Source organism: Teleopsis dalmanni, chromosome 2 (assembly GCF_002237135.1).
Source record: "Teleopsis dalmanni isolate 2A chromosome 2, ASM223713v2, whole genome shotgun sequence".
Classification (NCBI taxonomy): Eukaryota; Metazoa; Arthropoda; class Insecta; order Diptera; family Diopsidae; genus Teleopsis; species Teleopsis dalmanni.
In genome coordinates this window covers 28,933,345-28,950,933 of record NC_051847.1, presented here as the reverse complement: position 1 = coordinate 28,950,933, position 17,589 = coordinate 28,933,345, and the positions used below count along the sequence as shown (strand labels likewise).

General features: G+C 27.5%; 1 protein-coding gene across 1 annotated transcript in view; it reads left to right on the top strand.

Moving 5' to 3' along the window:
* The first annotated feature begins 3,590 nt into the window (after positions 1-3,590).
* LOC119677154 (oxysterol-binding protein-related protein 9) overlaps positions 3,591-17,589 on the top strand; it is a 34,301-nt gene continuing 20,302 nt past the window's right edge. Inside the window, exons 1-5 of the mRNA XM_038088421.1 lie at positions 3,591-3,678; positions 3,953-4,194; positions 16,257-16,385; positions 16,720-16,938; positions 17,010-17,087. Coding sequence (XP_037944349.1) covers positions 4,072-4,194; positions 16,257-16,385; positions 16,720-16,938; positions 17,010-17,087 — 549 coding nt within the window. The 5' untranslated portion in view covers positions 3,591-3,678; positions 3,953-4,071. The remainder of the gene's footprint in view (positions 3,679-3,952; positions 4,195-16,256; positions 16,386-16,719; positions 16,939-17,009; positions 17,088-17,589) is intronic.

Here is a 17,589-nt window from a genome sequence, read left to right as displayed (position 1 = left end):
ACGAGGGCATCTCTAAAAATTATAGTGTGATCTAAATTTCTATGTAAATTTTTCTTATTTATATATATTGTAGAAATAAATATTGTTTGGAGGTAAAATTTTATTGTTTTAATCGGTATTTATACACGTGACACAACATAATAAATAAAGAATTGGCAGTAGACTATATGTGATTTACCATTGACGTCTACCTATCCAGCTTGTTTTTATCAGATACATGGCTTCTTCATGGAGGTAGACACGTCGTAGCACAATGACGACAAACAAACTTTGACTGACAGTTAGTGCTTTTCCAGAATAAGGAAGTAGATTTCAGCAGTTTATCTTTATGCTGTATATGGTACCGTACTGCAGTATTACCCTATACCGTCATTCTATCTAGCTTAATGTTTTAAGGTTTTGTACGTGAGCATACGTTCCTTTTTAAATGAAGTCCTTTGAGTTTTTGTTAAACCTAATTAGAGATTACTAAAACCATCTATTTAAGCAAATTGTTTAATTACTTTATTAACACCAGTAACATAATCATATGAATCTGCCCCCGTCTATATGCAAGAATTGTATACTGCTTCTAGAAATTTGGAGAAACAGTTAAATGGCATGATCAACCCATCGCCCTTTAAATTGTTGGTGCTAGTTTACTCCAAATTTATAGAAACAGTAAAGTGCCCTGATTTTCTTGTAAAATACACGTATTGTAATAATAATTTAAAATAATAAATCTATTCTTATTTCAACAATCAAGTTGAAAAGTTGTCAATCTTATAAAGAACATTACTAATATATATTTAACTTAAGGAACAGAAAATAAATAATATGTTAGAATAGAATAGAAATAAACAATGTGCCGTCTTCTTGCAGGGTGGAGCACCGTGATCATAGTTGATTTTTTGTGCTGCTACAGACCCTAACCGAACAGAAAACATTCCGCTAATCGAATAAAAGACAAAATCTCAGCCGTTGAAGACCTCTTAATATTAGAAGAGGAAAGTAATTCTCGACCCAGTGGTCTCCTCCTGGGCCAGGTCAAGGCTGGACAGTCAGAGTGTATATGACTGGAAATCTTGTCTGCTTCTAAGCAAAGTGAATAATCTATCTCTTCGTGCAGACCCATTTTGTTAAGGCGATAACGCAGTCCATGGTGACCCGTTAAATATCCCGCCAGCAACCTCAACTCTGTTCTGCTGAAGTAGGATACCTTATCGCAACTGTATGGATGAATCAGTTCTTTAACCTGACGATTACCTAAAATGTCGCCCTACTAGCGATTTCTTTGAGTTGAAAACCATATGTTAGTTAAAACACTTTAAAAATTATTGTCAGTTTATAATTGAAATATTCAATAAATTATTGTAAAGTAAAAAAAACTATTTCTTATATACCAAGTAGTTTTTATACATATTAAACATATTATTATTAATACTAATATTATATTAATTTTATCCATCGCTTTATTAAAGGCAAAACATCTAGATAGATCAACATCTTATTAATAAGGAACGCGAAGTATGTATGTGTAATTCCATCATAAATTTGGTGTCATTCAACAATTTTAATCCAGTCTGTGCGTGATAACGTCACTGCTATCACTTGGGTCTATCAATTTTTCTAGCTTCACACCATGAGGTCTTGCAAATGAGACTATCTATCTTCTTTCAATGAAATCCTTTAAATCTTAAGTAAATCTAATAGGTTGCTATATTAATATATTTTAGTAAATAGTTTCGTAGATCTATCCTTTATGTATTTTATGATAGATTGTTTTCTTTACTCTTCGCCATCGTCATTATTTCTGAAATACCAATTGACCGTTATTATGCCATTGAGACTGATTTCCGCTGCTTTATGAAACGCAATGCATCCATAAAAGGCTTTGACCTGAAAGCCATTTAACCTCATAATTATTCTAAATGTTAGAAGCGTTATATAAACAGAAATAATTTATTTCAATTTCAAAAAGCTTGATAGTTTTTATAATAGTTGTGTTAGTTAAGCTTCATAATAAATTGAGCTCAATTAATAATAATTGCACAATTAAAAACGATGCGTTTACAAAAGGCAATAAATTATGAAACAACTCAAAATGTTAAGAAACAAAAAACAGTTTCTAATATATTACAAAAAAATTGTAAGTAAGATATAAATTAATTGAAATAAGTTTTTAAAAAAATAATATATAATATTAAATATTACAAACATATTATTAAATACAATATTAAATTAAATCTAATTCTAAAAATAGAATTATTTAATATTTTTCATTGTTTCCAAAAGTGTATTATATTATATATTATTTAAAATTTTATATTCAATACAATTATATTTTCGACATATTTTGATTAGTATTTGTTTGCTTAGTTAAGCTCTGGTATCACAACAGACCCGCGAAGTCTAAATTGATCAACCAGATCAAATTAACTGTCAAATTAAACTACTGTTAAATTAAATTAACCCACACACATAATTGCTTAGTCAATATATGTGAGGTTTGAACACAATTATTTCTAACATTTTTGTATAAAAATTGAAACTAATTTTTTTCAAAATATTCAAAATTAATAAAAAAATTAAATAATTAATTTTTAAATAATTAACTAAATAAATTTTAATTACAATAGTTTTATCATACTATTAGACTGTACAGCATTCTTTTATTTTTTAATGCGGGGTCACAGCAAAAATTTGAAAAAGTTGGTAATGTTATACAAAAGTTATATATTTTTAAATAATTCGTATATTAATTCGTATATAACGAAAATATTGTTTGATTTTTAGGTTATAAACAATAAAACCAAACTGTTTAGTTTTTAAAATAAAAATAAAATTGATTTAATAGCCGACAAGAAATTTTTAAAATAAAAATTAATTTTTTTTTATTGCATATATAACATATTAATAAAATTTTAACATAAGCTTAAACAAGAAATGTTTAATGAAATTGATTTAAAACATAAATCATTTTCAGCTATTGTTGACTTTTTAATGAAATAATGAAATACGCCTATCCCCTTTGACCTCTCTAACCCTTTTCAAGATAGTAATGTATGTTATTTTATTTGTTGCATTATAATTCAGCATATACATTTTAAATTTATTTATTAAAAATAACTAAAAACACAGAAATTAAGTTATTTGATTGTATATAATTATTATATATTTTATATTTATATATTTTTTATTATATAATTATTATATATTATATCATTATTATATAATAATAATGAAATACGCCTATCCCCTTTGACCTCTCTAACCCCTTTCAAGATAGTAATGTATGTTATTTTATTTGTTGCATTATAATTCAGCTTATGCATTTTAAATTTATTTATTAAAAATAACTAAAAACACAGAAATTAAGTTATTTGATTGTATATAATAATTTTTTAAAAAATCTTTAAAGAATATTAAAATTTAACTTTCGAAGAATAATGTTTAAAATTTGCATTGCTGTCTTCTTCTTACAAAATTTACGAACATTTCAAAATGTCAAACTGCCTGCTAATCTACTACAAAAATATGACACTCATCTGTTTGCAAAAAAGAAAATAAAATCATTTAATCAAAAAACTGTGAAAGACTAGAAAATTATTTTATTCTTTTGATCTTTCAGAAGACAAAATTATAGTTATGAAAATGATTATATCTTTTAATACAAATTAAATAAAAACAAATCAACATGTGGGTTTAAATAGCATTATAAGTAGAAACTTTAAAAAACAACGAAAATATCGCGTGCAAAAATTATGTGAATAAAATTTATATTTAAACTAATTTATGTGCAAAATTAATAAGAAATGAGTATGCGGCATATATAACTTTAATTTCATTTAGAAGCGTTTAAATAAATTTTTTTTTTATAACAAAATATTGTTTTCGTATGTTCGAATTTTATTAGGAAATTTCGGTGTAAATTATCTGATTTTTTTGTAGTTGATATAATTTTAAATTTCAGAAAAAAAATAAAATAGAAGTTTATATGCGTTTTAATCGCCCAACGAAAACGTTAAAATAAATCAAGCAATTATTTTACACAAATATCAATATCATTAATATTACAATTAATTAAAAAACATGGCTACCATGGGTGCTGGTACATTGGAGGGTACACTGAGCAAGTGGACCAATGTCATGAAAGGTTGGCAATATCGGTTCTTCGTCTTGGATGAGAATGCCGGATTGTTGTCGTACTATACGGTAAGTTGACCTTGAAAACTTCTTTCCAATTGCTTTAACATTGCCTATGTTTTATTAACCTTTTTACACTACACAACAAACTAATATCAAACTATTGTATTGTCGTTTTTCTAACAAATTAGTATCTTCAAATGTGAATAAAATTCATTTTTTGTTTTTTATATATGAAACAAATTGTTTATTTATATAATTTACAATAAAAATTCTAATTCTCGTGTACTTTAAAAAAATTCGACTCGTAGTCTTAAAAAAAGTTTCAATCTTATTTAGTAATCATCTGAGACTCTGTAAATAATCATCTTATAATTATATAGAACAAACATATTCTTTCTTTAATTACACAAACGAATGAATATTCAGTTCTGCAATATTTTCTTATCTATAAAAGAAAACTGAAATTATTTTTAAAATATTCGTCAACCAAAAACTGATATCAATTATCACATTTGTTTATTTATCTGTCCCTGGAAAAAAATATGCTTCATGAGATACTTCGTTTCTTCTTTCTTATGACTTGTGTTTTATTTCTTTTATTTAAATTCAAATTATTTTAGTATCAAATTATTCATTTTATTTTTGCTAATTAGATTAAGTTTCTACACAAGACAGTAAAAATGTCTTAAGCGCACAATAATTGCAAGTCAACTTTTTTTCATTTAATGCAGGCCTTCGTTCAAACGGGATTAAGTTCTTCCAAATATTATTAAATAGAAAGGAAATTTAATTTTAAAATAGACAAGCAGATAAAAAATTTGTGGTGTACACAATTTTAATACAAAATAATTTAATCATTTGCTATGATATCGTTTTTTGGTAGTATTGACCTCTAATCAGAAAGTGAATCTTATATAAAAAATCATAGTATACGTCAGTGCTTTAAAGCTTAACTTAAATACAAAACTTCGTGCAATTTTTGAATTGCTTATACAATTTTGCCTCTCCAAGCCTCTTTCCAATATTAAATGCGATTTATATTATATATGTTATAAGCCCATAAAAAGTAATCGAGAGGTGTTAAATCGTACAAATCAATGCGAAGAGACCAGTTAACAGGACCACTTCTGTAAATAAAGTTCTTATCAAATTGATTTTGCAATAAATCGAATGTTAAGTGCGCTGTATAGTATGTTGCACCGTTTTGTTGGAACTAAATATCGTCGATATTTAACTGCTTAATTTTAGAAAACAAAAATTCAGTCATCATAGCTCGATAGCGCACGCAATTCATCATAACGGCAGCTCTTTCCTCATTTCGAAAGAAATAAGGACCGATGCTGCTGCCAGCGTGTAAATCACTTGAAAAAAACAATTTTAATAGATGTCATGGTAATCGTTAACGGCTTGAGGATTATCTTCAACCCATATATGGCAATTTTGTTTATTGACATAGCCATTTAATCACAAACGAGCTTTATCAGTAAACACAATTCTTCGAAGAAGTGCTCTATAATCTTCGCGAACAGATTAATTTTTTTTCAAAATAAATTTCCAAAATTTGAAAGCGTTGTTCTAACATTAAATGATTCATAATGAATTGGCAAACCTTACTTTACAGAAATGTCGACACAGTTTAACATTCTCAGCTGTCAAACCATAGTTATCAATATTGATAATTATCATGCAGCTAAAAAAACACTATATTATTGGCATATAAGAACAACAGAGACCTTTAGCTGATGACAATATATTCGTTTAGTTTCTATTTATTTAATTTCTTAATTAATAGTCGTCTGGTTTGTAAACCAGACTTTCGTAATATAAATTAATTCATATCCAAATAAAAACACTTAATAGTTGCAATTCTGTAAATATCTTTAAATCTTCGTCATCATTTGCACCTAAAACGGTCGAAGTCTAATTACTTAGATTTCGAAAAATTTTGCAGGGGTTAAAAATTCATTCAATGTGCATGAATATATGTTAGAATCAATAATGGGACACTGCGACTTAAGAGAGGTAATGTGTTCTCCCTGAAGAGAGTGTCTAACCGAACACGGATAGTTTAAGTTTATCGAGAAACCTAACAATATCTCTAATACCTTATACAGTTTAAGTAAAATAGTGTCGTCTTCAAAACTAATGGACAAAAAATCGTATCGTGTTCGAAAAAAAATAATCACTTAACCCATTTCTCTTCTTTCCTCAACATTAACGCGGATCTCATTCCTTATTATCTGAATAATATGAAGTTCTACTGAGCGAAATAGATTTCTTACGTCTATCTTACAATGGAATACATACCTATATACTGGACCTCAAAGAAAAGTCTACTAAATAATTTTACAGACGAAAAACTCTGAATATGTTAATTAAGTCGTACAAAAATGAATAAGTCGTATAAAGGTTTTATTCCATCATTAAATTGGTGACTAATAATATATAAGTTTTCAGTAGGATCGTACGATATAGTAAGTTAAAGCTTTGTCATATATATGCTTGTTTTAGTTAAGTTTTTTTTAGAACTAAAAGCAAAACAATATAAACTGTAATGTCAGTTTTTTCGTCGAAAGTGACGCGAAAAAAAACTATTTAAAAATTAGAACAGATGTATCTGAAAAAAGAATAGCTTTGAAATAAAAATAGGCAACCTCAAGAATTAACTTTTAATTCGTTGAACTTGTGTTTCCGTGTAAAGATCTGGTTTATAAGCTCGATCTAATTTAAAGCACGATAAGTGCTTTGATTAGTGCCACTTAAAAAATAAAAAAAGAGTGATAAAAAATTTTGAATTTGAGTATTGAAAGCAGTCTTGACTTGACTATTTGTGGAAAAACACGAGTATAGTGCCTTGCAGTCCAAACAAATTATATACGGACTAAAAACTAATTAAAAAAAATTTGAATGTTTCCTAAGACCACTGATGATGAGTACTTAGCAATACTCAACACAGCGTTGTATGACCAGCGAAATTTAAATAATATAACTAAAATTTTTGTTGTTGTCTTTTCATTTCTATTCGAACCCTTCTAAATATAAATTATATTTCTTGAAATAATATTTATTTAGAATTTTAAAATTAGTTTTTATTTATAACAAATTTAATACTAAATTTTAATTCTCAATAATTATATATGTTATATATTCTTATACATTGATGTGATATCATTTTTTATTATAAGATTTTTTATAGAAATTATAGAAACCGTGATATATTACAATTACTACAATTGTATAATAGCCAACAATTATAGGATGTATTTGACATTTATAATATAAAACTACAACCTGCATTAAAATTAATGTAAATTGCACCATTTGAGTTATTGTAATGAATTTTTTGAATGGCAATAAAAGTTTTACAATATCTTTACTACATAATGCAGATGCTAAATAATACGTGTACATTAAAATATGGACATGAGAATTCAAGAAAATAGGATATAATGCGGATACACCTGAAAAATAAAAATTTTCTTATAAAATTCCCTTTTATTCTTAATAATTCGTACTCACCTCTATAATACGCAATCAGCACATATATCAAGGAGACTGTATTGCAATGGTGAAAAACATGCAAAAATGATACTTGTCTCTGGTTTTTACGTAGAACAAAAACGATCGTTTCTGATAGTTCACAAATTTTAAGCCAAAATACAAAATACATAAGACGATTAAATGCATACTCTTTGGGACTATTCGATGGAACTGACATACATTCCCAAAATTGATAAATTTTAAATGATGTTATTTCGTAAGACTGAAAAGAAATGTTTTAATTCAAAATAAAATGTCTATTTAATCTTAACTGTTATTACTTCTGTAAAGTTAGTAATTAAAAAACAATTTCTCAACATCATAGAGGATTTATAGCAATTAAATCAGACATTCCAAATGTTCTGATTACTTTTAAATAAACTTAATTTAAAAACTTAATTATTAAGTGATTGACTTCACTCACGCAAGCAGTTAGTGCTCAACTGAACTTAAGTGTATATAGTATATTAACGCATTGGGACGGATACATGTATTCCGTAGCTTACTTGAAAACTGAGAAAGCAGGTATGCGTCAATGTATTTATAAATTGTTTTAGAGCCATTAAAACTTGAACGCCAATACCGTAACCAAAGTATCAGCTAACTGCACTAAATAACGTAATAAATTCACGAAAACTTTATTAGGAAATAACTGTATAAATTTATTTAATGTTAAAAATTTATTATTTCTGTATTAATATTTAAAAAAAGTTAATAATTTAAGAGGAATTAGGAATTGAGTAAAAATTTTTATCAATTTATAATTTTCACCGAATGCTTACCATTTTAATAACGTAAGCACATGCTATTAATTGGGATACATTGTAGATTGTTATAAATATCTTCAGTTTATAAGCATCTCTGTTTTTCATATAACTGTAAGAATAAATAAAATATATATGAATTATATAAATACTTTTAATAAAATAAAACTTATGTTAAAATGCTTATATCTCTAACAAATATTTAATGAAAGTATATGTATATGGTATACGGGAATTTTCGGGCAGTAGTGAATCGCAACAACAAAATTTTATTATTTTTTATTTAATTGAATTTTTGACTGACCATACAGCTATTTTGAGTATTGCCAAATATCCATGATCAGTGATATTTTTGGAAATATTTTTTTTATTTCATTATTCGTAAATATGTTTTTAAACTACAAGTACTAAGTATTGAACTTCTACCCTGCCAAATTTATTGTTCAGAGTCAGTGTTCATTAGCCAACTGACTGGACTTGTATTTACTAACTTTTTTTGTGTTATCATAAATTAGCTAAAGAATAATTTAGTTAATTATTTATAGTTGTTTTTAATTGTTTGATTTTAGTTTTAACTGACATTAATGATCAAAAATTAAAATTAATCAATATTATAAAATTAATAATTTTGATAATGTTAGTATATGTCCTACACCGTCTTTTCGTTTGCCTGTTTCTTAATGTGAGTGTACAAATGTTTTCCTTTATCTAATTGAATGGAAATTTCTCTATGGACTTCTTATGAATCAAAGTAGATCATGTTTTTATCATATAAAATATTTCGCAAAATGAACTTATGGTTTAAATTATTTTCATACATTGGCCTTTACGTCAAAATATTTGTATGAATAATAAAAAGAAAACATTTCAATTAATATTTATATAGTTCAAATTAATTTACTACAAAATTATTATTGTGAAAGGTATTAAAGTTTTGAAAAAAATCAGAACTAATTATATTTCTTGTTTTTATTTAATAGGTCAATGTTACCCAACAATTCATAGTTTCTAACATTTCCATTCTATTCATATGTATGTATTATACATATTTATGGATATATATAAATTGTGGCTTTCACTCGAAAAAAAATCTCTTTGAAATACTAATTTTTGTTTTTTTCTACAAATTTTTAACTTTCGGGTTAATTATTTCGAAAAAATTTTCAATGAATTAGAAACCATAAAAGGTTCATTAAAAATCAAATTAGAGTTCATATGGTAATGAAATACTAAATACTTTATAAACTTATATTATATGTACTTATAATTTGATTATATTAATCAGTTACATAGACAGGATTGTGTCTAGGTGGGTATGAATTACTAGAAAATATTTTTTGACAGTGTACTAGATTATATTTTTAATGGGAAATCCTCTCCATAGACCCCCCATTCTGTTTGGACATGCCATTGATATCTTATGAAATATTTTTAAAATAAAGTTTTCTAGAATGGCGTATATATCAAAGTTTTCAGATAGCTTATGAAAAACACTGATTTAAATAAAAAATATATTAAAATGGAAATGAATAATTTGATGCGATGTTTTTCATAAACAGAACTACTCCATGGTCTTGATCTGCCAAATTTGAATAAATCTGTCGTCGTAAACTTTGTTTTAACATTCAATCACTTATAAATTATGTGAAATATTTCTTGAAGATTAACTATTTGTCGGAAATATTAACAATGCCAATGATTCTTCTTCTATTTCTGTTATCTTCTTATCCCAGTTTTCTATGCTTAGTTAATTCAAACACCGAAGACGTTGATCATTCGAAATTTGACGGAGTGTTGGAAATGTCGAACTTTGAGAGCATAAAAGATTGAAGCGAAAGATTGTCTCTTATAAGTGGTCTCAATTTTTAATGATCAGTGGAGTATAAGAAAAACTATATAAATACTGCCAAAGATAGAGGATTATAAAGGAGTTATATTAACCAAGCCTAAGTTCACCCCAAGCTTACCTATGTTCAAATTAGAGATTTATAATAAAAAAAAATTGTTTCCTTTAATGGCGAAAATTATTAACATCATCTTTTGATAATTTTAAGATTATTATTACATTAAGATAAGTCTGCATCATTGAAATCATGGTTATAATTTTAATAAGTTCAGAAATAATAAACCATATAAATCTTGTTTATATTATTATTGTGTATATGTTTATCCTAAACTATATATACATTTCACTACTATATTTTAAGTTTTCAAATATTTGACTATAATTGAAACATATATCCTTACCTTGGCAAAATTTTTAAAACAGTCAATAAATATAAAATAATAACTGTTAACACAAAGTATACATTTTGTACTCCAAACCAGTCCTTAAGTTCCGTCGCTACAAGATGCCATTATACAAATTAAATAACGAAGGTTATAATATTAATAAAATATATATTAACACTAACATGTTTTGCTGTAATCAAAGTTCTCCATTTTAAACAGGATTTAATGGAGACACCACTCGATCTTTAATATATTTATTTTATCCCGCAAGAACCGATTGGGGAATGATAGAACAGCACACGAGGAACTCACTGACTCGATTAAAAACAAAACTTTTAAATTGTCACTTATGTTAATATAATAGCTTTTAAACTTAAATATATAAATTTAAATTATATACTCACGTATACAATAAATAGAAGTTGATTTAATTTTTATGGAAAACTAAAACATAACAAAACTCAGTATTAACAAAGCTCTCTTCTAAAGTTTTCTCAATTATTTTTTTGAAATCGATTAAAAAGTAACGCTTTCAATTATTGAAAATGAAATTAAAAAAATAATTAATGCACATAATTTTGTATATATATCTGTATATTTTAATAAACGAAGCTTAATTTATTATCAGCATAGATTTGAAAATGTAATAGAAAGCACCTTACATTGTATCTTTATGACGCAAAACATTCCTCTGCTGTTTCTTCATTATTATTTATTAAAACAGTTTAAATTAACACTACTCTAATATATATTTATATCTTAATTCTAGTTATATTAAAATAAGTAATAATTATAACTGCAGGAACATTTTAAGACATAAAATTACTCAAGAGTATTTTCTTCTTTATTATCTTTCATTTCCAGTATTGTATATCCCTTCTACGATCATTTAACATCGAAGTTTGTTTCTTAATACACAGTTGATGATCGATGTATCAAGAAAAAAAAACTTATATAATTAAGAATTCTATTAATAACTTTGCTGTATTTATATGGTAGATAATTTCTAGCGCATATTTACCATATACATTATCACCTATATAATATGCACACAATAATAATTTCAATGAAATCATATTAGATTAGATTAGATTAGATTCTTTATTATTCAATTTCAAAAAAAAATTTTTTAACATAAATAAGTAATAAGCCTTAAGTCTAAAAACATTATAGTTACTTAAAAATATTGAATTGAACAAACAAAGAATACGACAATGACTTATAGTCGTCTGTCGGAGATGTTGGTTTAAAATAAATTTACTTTCTTGCATAACGTTTAGAAAATTAAAATTTAAAATTTACAAAATTAAAATTAAGAATTTACAAAATTTAAATTTACAAACTTAATTTATATTTACAATACAAAAAGGAATTATACAGAATTTAAATTAATTGTATATGCTTTTAAATATTAATTAAAAAGTATTAAATTCATTTATAATTAGTTTTCTGTATTTTAAAGCACTAGTAATATAGTTAATCAATTTTTTCCAGTTAGGATCATTTTCCCCATTAAGCACATTGATTACTTCCTCTTCCACTAACGTTTCTCTCTCAAAACAAATTCGTCTAAACGGCCTTAATATAGGACAGCGGCCTAAGAAGTGCTGTATGCTTTCCGTTTCATTGAGATTGCACAGTGTACAGTTTCTATTGTATTTGCCATCTAAATGAATTAAGTCGCATCTCGCCTTAAAAATCCACATTATGTGCGCACGACTGAAGCTTTCTGTAAAATATTGAGCCCCCAAGTTATGGTCTAGGTACTTATAAATTCGGCTTTCACTTCTCAATGCTTTTCGCCACATTTTTACTCTGTTTTCCACTTTTAAGTGATTTAATAATACGAAATTATTGTTCTTCCATTCTTGGCTTGTTGTTTCATCATTCCAAACTAGGCTTGACTCATTTCCCAAAACGTTTAGTCTCTCTGCCCAAAATACATTTTTTTGCAGAACTTTTTGTGACAATATTCTTGCCAATCTCCTTTCATTATATTCAAACAAAGTCTTGTAGACGTATCTTAAATGCAAGTCCATTGTGTACAAATGCCCGCTTTCCATATTTGATTCCAGCATTATGGCGTAGGTTGGAGTGAAATTGGGAAGCCTGTAAATTCTTTTGAAGAAGTAGCATTGTAATTTGTCTATTTCGCTAAACATGTCACTCCCCCAAATTTGCGCCGCATAGCCTTGTATGGCTCTACAAATAGCATTGAACATTTGCCACTTTGCCCTGATTGAAATTTTATCGTTATTTAAATACGTACTCCAAGTGGCATTTATGCTTGATTTTGCAGATATATTCCTGTTTTCCAGGTGTTTTTTAAATATCATTTTTGGCGTGAGCGTTACCCCTAAATATGTATATTCAGCGACTATTTTAAGCACTTCCCCTTTGTATGTCCACCTTTCTCTACTAGACAGCCTACCGCCTTTTCTAAACACCATGACTGCCGATTTGGCTAAATTTACCTCTAAATTCCAACTGTCGCAGTATGTTTCAAGATTCCATATCATTTTCTGTAGCGTTTCTGCATCATCGGACAAGATGACTATATCATCTGCATATAACAACAGCCTTATATTCAGTTCTTCCACCTGCAAACCACCGTCCAAATAATCGTGTAAGTCGTTGAGATATAACGCAAACAGAAGGGGGGAAAGCAAACAACCTTGTTTGACACCAGAAATTGTGCTAAAACTGTCAGATACTTCGCTTCCGTTCCAAACTACCGAATTTGTCGTCTCGTAAATCTGCTCAATAAAATCTACAAATTTGCTTGAAACGCCTATGCTCCTCAGTTTGTACATAAGTAATTTTCTAGCGATTTTATCAAAAGCCGCCTTTAGATCTATAAACACAGCGTATACTTTCTTTTTTTCATTAAATTTCAACTTTACGATGGATGTTAGATTGTATAGGTTGTCAACCGTGGAATAGTTTTTACGAAATCCTGCTTGGTATTCAGACATGATGTTATTGTTTTCAACCCAACTGGATAATCTTTCATTGAGCACACCCATCAATATTTTTGCTTTTGTGTTCATAAATGCCACACCCCTATAATTGGTTACAACTGAACTATCTCCCTTCTTGTGTATTGGAAATATTATACTCGGTTCAGAACTTGAATCTGCCCTTCCTGAGTCGTACATCTGGTTGTATGCCTTCGCGAGTTGCTCTAAAAATTCCGTATTTGCATTTTTGTAAAATTCGTAAGGGATTCTATCTAAACCTGGTGCTTTTCCGTCTTTCGCTTTTTTCAAGACCTGCAATATCTCACCCACCATTATAGGTTTGTCGAGCTCGTCTATTTCTATAAAGTTTGGAGCATAATGCACATCTTTCGCCGTTTGCGTGTGATTAAGAAGATTTTCAAAGTGTGTCTTAAACTCATTTGGTGCAATTCGTACCTCATTTATTAAAGGCCTATTTCTTAGCTCTTTAACTAGCTTCCACCATTCTTTGCCATTTTTAATTGTGTTTATACGTGTCTCTAGATTTCTATAATATTCAGCTTTACTTTTCAGACATACATCTTTATATTTCTTATTTGCTTCTAAGTAATTTGCTCTAGTAGCGCTGCTCTCTGTTCTTCTATATTTTCTCAACAAGTGTTTAGCTTTTTTCTTCGCGACAAAGCATCGGAAGTTATACCATTTTGATTTTTTGGTATAGAATCCCTTACATTTTCGTATTTTGGGAGTAGATTTTAGTATAACATCAGTTAAATCTGATAAGTCTAGATGTGTTTTATTTTGCAGCTTTGTCCTTATATTTTCCTTAAGTTTTTTGCTATATTGAACCCTATTTGCATCTTTCCATTTGAGGGTCGGAAGCAGTTTTCGTTCCGTGTTTTGTTGTATTTCACATTGCAATTTTAAACTTATCACCAAAGGCATATGATCGGACCATTCTCTTTCTTCTACCGTAAAGGTTTCTACATATGTCAGCATTTCTTGTGAAACTGTGCATAAATCATTTACCGCAGAACCATTACTACTTATATATGTGACGTTGCCTTCTATGTCTCCTGCCGTTCTTCCATTAAGCACTATTTGGCCATAATCACAGCACAGCTCAATAAACTTTTTTCCTCTGCTGTTAGCGACTACGTCTTTTGATTGTCTACACTCAACGCCTGATTTAAATTCATTTAAAAATATTTCTTCAATGTTTTGCTGTATATTTCCTATTCTGACATTTAAATCGCCAATTAAAATTGTATTTTCAACGTTTTCCTCCACCAGATGATTTGCCAGTTGTTGGAAATTATTTTCCCAATCGTTACAGTTTAGATATAACGGGACTATTTTGAAATTTATATATTTTGTTTTTATGTTGATAATGTTAATATTATTTATATTTTCAAAGCAATACATAAAGCCAGCATTCCTTAGTTCTTTTTTAATTCCATACATTTCTCCACCACTAGCACTAGCACTAGAAATCATATATAATGCATGATCCAATCAAATAATTCCTTAGCCTGTCAAATGCGTCAATCCACATATGCAAAACCTAAATAAATTAAACATTTTCGCATAATAGTGAAACCATTACTGACGTTTACTATTGGCGAAAGCTTTCAGATCTACTATTCAGATTGATGTAGTATTACTTAAAGTCTAAATCTTCAGTAATCCGACTCAATTTAGTTTAACATATATAATCAGATGTTAAAAAGTTACTTCTCACGATTTATTCCTTTCATTCCTGAAGTACAACCACTTATGTTGTCCAACCGTTCTATTATCTCATGCCTCACCCCAATTTGATGGTTGACCGAATTTAGGTAAATGTTTACTTTAAATCCTAACATTCCCCACACTCCATTCCTTTCTTACTAACTTAATTTCCCATCACAATTTCTACCTATTACCTAGATTTCTCACTTTAAAAATTCCACTTAACTTTTGTCTGTTCATTTAAAATGGGCCTAGCAGATTAGTGACTATATATAACTCAGGTCAAGAAAATAGTAAGTATTTAAAAGAAATAAAAGTGAATTATTTTAGTTCCTAAGGATGGCAGTAACAAAAACGATATTAGCTAATTTTATCTTAAAGAATTTTAATTATCTTAAAGAATTTAAAACATTTATTTTAGGTGCGTTGACTTTGTAATGCCAATTATAGCCCTCATAGATGGTCTAGGGTTCGATCGAGTGATTATAACAAAATATTCATTATTTCTACTAAACCTAATCGAAAAAAATATATTTTTTTATTCCTCGCTGCATAATTCCTGGTCAGCGATAAAAATGTATAGAGAGTAAAATATTCCATTTGGCAATCATAACAGTTGGTGCTCGGTAATATTGATAAAGGACTTCTATAAGGATATATTAATTTGGGGAAACCTGATTTATTCATATATATATTTGATAGTTATAGAAGTAGTTACACTATATTTTATTTTCTAATTTATATGATATTAGCAATTCATTTTCATTTAACATGTATGGTATGTACATGGATACATACTTGTATATATTTAAGGAAAACTTTCCAAGAAAATGAATCTTTTCTAAATAAAAACTTGGGAATTATTTTATTCATAACAATAATAAATTTTTTTTACTTGCAGTCGAAGGAAAAAATGATGAAAGGTGTACGACGAGGTTGTGTACGACTGAAAGATGCTGTAATTGGTATTGATGATCAGGAGGATAACACTTTTACAATTACAGTGGACCATAAAACATTTCACTTTCAGGTGGGCTAAAATATAAAAATGATTTTATCTATTTACAAATGACGTCATAGTTTTCAGTTTTTATATATAATTTTTTACCTCTTTACATTTGTTATGCAAATTATACAATTAATCATGCAATTTACTTACCAAGAATAATAATTACGAAAGTTTGCATGTCAAATGTAAAATATTAAAAACGAATTCTTCAAACAACCACCAAAAAAATAATGTAAAAAATTTCTCTTTTATTCAAAATTTTATAAAAAAAATTCTGTTCCCATAGTATTTATAGTAGTTGCATATGCAATTTCTCCATTTTTTGCATTCAAGTTAATAATAAAATTACTCACAGGCACAACATAGCGAAGAGCGCGAAAAATGGGTGAGACGGCTTGAGGACACAATTCGTCGCCATGCAAATCGCTCACGTTTTATGGATAATCAAAGCATATTTTACCTCAGCGGTTACAACAGGGATTTAAGCAACAAACGCGCAAACCATCTGGAACTATTAGGTCGGCGCATATCAGAAGCAGATGCTTACTTGCAATTAATAATCGACCAAACAAATGTAACTTTTTATTTATTATTTATTAATAAAGTTTTTGTGTTAATAATCAAATATTTTTTTGAAATATATAGAAAATAGATGAGCGTATATCAAATATTAGTGATCCAGATGAAAAGGAGAAATGTAAAGCGCTACAGGATAGCACAAGTGTAAGTTTCTTATCTTATAATTTTTTTTTTTTTGATTATTTTTTTACTTTTAAATTAGATTATTATAAATATAAAGTTAATTTTTTTTGCCGAAAGCTACACTTCTTAAGACGAAAAAAAAAAACTATTTATTTATTTTTTTTTTTTTGGTTGTATGGTCAGCCAAATTCCAATAAATTAACTAAATTTGTGTTCTTGTCTTTTCTTTTCTATTCGACCCCTTCTATATTATAAATATATTTGTTTCATAATATTTAAATTCTTTTAGACATTTTTTTTCTTTTTTATAAGTGTATATATGTGTTAATTATTCTAATTTTTATTCTATAATATATGATTTTTATTTTAATATTAGTACAAAATTCCTTTTCACATCAAAACTAAAGTTTATTATAAAATCCAATAAGTATCGCATAAAAATCTTAAATCGTGTAAAATAATCACATATATAAATCACTTATATAAAGAATATTTCACATATAAGTATAAATAAAATATTACA